The sequence below is a fragment of the Labrus mixtus genome, unplaced genomic scaffold (genome assembly GCF_963584025.1).
Source record: "Labrus mixtus unplaced genomic scaffold, fLabMix1.1 SCAFFOLD_266, whole genome shotgun sequence".
Taxonomy (NCBI): domain Eukaryota; kingdom Metazoa; phylum Chordata; class Actinopteri; order Labriformes; family Labridae; genus Labrus; species Labrus mixtus.
In genome coordinates, this window is record NW_026870256.1 from 7,501 (window position 1) to 10,000 (window position 2,500).

General features: G+C 41.6%; 1 protein-coding gene across 1 annotated transcript in view; it reads left to right on the forward strand.

Moving 5' to 3' along the window:
• The window catches only part of LOC132967183 (kalirin-like), a gene marked incomplete at its 3' end in the record, with an annotated part of 15,100 nt that overhangs the window by 7,324 nt on the left and 5,276 nt on the right, over positions 1 to 2,500 (forward strand). The window contains exons 9-11 of the mRNA XM_061034045.1: positions 24 to 145; positions 860 to 926; positions 1,021 to 1,130. Of these exons, the coding sequence (XP_060890028.1) occupies positions 24 to 145; positions 860 to 926; positions 1,021 to 1,130 (299 nt within the window). The remainder of the gene's footprint in view (positions 1 to 23; positions 146 to 859; positions 927 to 1,020; positions 1,131 to 2,500) is intronic.

Below are 2,500 nucleotides of genomic sequence, written 5' to 3' on the forward strand. Positions count from 1 at the left end.
TCATTAAATGTGTCTCACTGCAGGACAATAAAGACTTGGAGTTGGACATTATTCCCGCCAGCCTGACGGACGACCCCGAGGTCAAACTGCGTGACCCCAACCACGAGGTCAACGAGGAGAAGAGGAAGTCGGCCAGGAAGAAAGAGTGAGTGCACGACCGTTTCCACCTGTAGTCCCTGCACGGACAGGTTTATTAGAACAGGCGCCCCGAGAAGAAGAAGAAAAATAAAACAAGGGAAGGGAAATAAGAGCAAACACCTTACGATGAAGCAAAAGCAAGTTGTTTTTTTAAAATCAACAAAATAGTGTTTGAAACAAAAAAAAGAAACCTTTCGGTTACATTCCTGAAATGAGAGATTCCTGGTCCTCACTGCAGCTGCCTGTCATGTTTATTTCAATGGAATGAAATCTACAGCTTTGGGGCGAGCAGGTGAGGAGCGGCGCTCATTAAAAACGGACGAGAAGCAGCTTTTAGTAAATATTAAAGAATCTCCTCAACGGGCTCCTCGCTGTGTTTCGTCTTGTTATGAAATGTTAATGTGCAGTTTACTCAGGGAGGAGAGGAAGGAGCGATTCCTGACTTAAATCCACACAGAGCGTCTCAAGAAAACATATTTATATTTTCATCTCATTGTACAGTGTTCCCCTTTGTTATTTTTTTATTGTACTTTTCTTCTCTTTTTTTCTTATAATTCTATTTTATATATAATTTTAACTTTTTTGTAGAAGCTGACTCAGGGAGAAACGCACAAAAAATTCCAATGTACCTGTACTGTCCTGTACCTGTGCAAATGGCAATAAACATCTATTCTATTCTATTCTATTCTATTCTATGTTTGACCTCGTGTCTTTGTCTCAGGTTCATCATGGCCGAGCTGCTGCAGACGGAGAAAACCTACGTCCGAGATCTTCAGGAGTGTTTAGAGGTGAGAAGAAGAAGAAAAAGAAGAAGAAGAAGACGTCTGCATGTTTGATTCTTCCCTCGCCCGCCTCACTCGTCTTTCTCTCTCTCTCTCTCAGACGTATCTGTGGGAGATGACCAGCGGCGTGGAGGAGATTCCTGCCGGCATCGCCAACAAGGAGCAGATCATCTTTGGAAACATGCAGGACATCTTCGACTTCCACAGCAAGTGAGAGACGCCTTCTCTAAACTTTATTAAAGCATAGTTTAAGTTTTTTATTTGATTATTGTGTCATACATACATCCATATGCCCAGCCCGATCAGAGTGCACGAGGTAAACTATATTCATTCTCAAGAAACAAAAAGAGAAAGCAAGAAGTCAAACTAATCAAACAGAATATCCTGTCTTCTTCTCCAAGCTTTTGAAACTAAATTATCAAGTTTAAACACATCAAACTGAAACAGCCGTTCCAGTTTCTGCACATCTGTCCGCCCCAATATTTCTGATTTTACTTCATGAAACAATAATTCTCTTAAATCATCAGATTTTGTTCAATGCAAAAGTTTCAACTTCGTCCAACTCACACATCTCACAAAGTCTGTTTTCTACTGGAATATTTTTGAATCGACCGACTTCAATGTCCAGAGGGAGAATAGCAGATCTTAACTGTGTGAACGAGGATCTTTGGCTTCTAGATAAACGACATGTTACAAATAACTCAGGCATTAAATTGATCTGTACATGTGTCCTTAGTTTTGTCTTGGGCAGAATGTTTTCAAACCATTTTTTCTTCATACTTGATCCAGAGCTTATCTTCCATGGAGTTAATGTTACAGCACAGATTAAATATGCGTCATATCCACCTCCTTGAAGATCGAGTAGAGCTCGTTCGCCCGTGGAGAGTTATGTTTTTTTGCTCCACATAAATACTTTCTTGGTTATTCGGTCCTCTGCCGTTTTGGTTAGTCGATTCCACAATCAGATCATTTCACATATTTCTGAATCCTCTGGCATCACGACATCGCTGCAGCCGTACTTTAAAAAGACGGTTTGTTTCTGAGCACTGACAGGATGTAACCAAATCACACTCAAGATCTAAAACTCGCCAAGATCTCTGCGGGCATCTTACACACGGTTTAGCATCGAGCCGACTCTTCCACAGTGGAAGGATCTGGAGTGTGTAGAGAGATTTGCTGTGAGGTCTCCCTGGAGGGGATCTCTGAGGGGTTTGATTTCTGAGGCTGCAGCTCCAGGGGAGAGGAAGAAAAGAATCTTTGAGGTTTGTCTTCATATATAGTTCATGAACTCTCCTGGAGGAACACTTTCAGTCTCTCATCTGTTTGTGTGAGGAGATCTTTGTGTTGGTTCTTCAAGGACACCTTTTCTTCTTCTTGTCGTCTCCATTTATTTAAATCATACATCAGAGAGTGAAATGATAAAGGTACCTTACTATCTGATCAGACATTAAGGAAACATGCAGCAGTCAGTATGTCCTCCTTCTAACTTTAGATTCTGCTCCTGAATGCTCTGGATTTGTTTGGACCAGAGAAGGTAGGCGCTTTTAAGACACACCCCCACATGGCCGTTTTGGACGCCC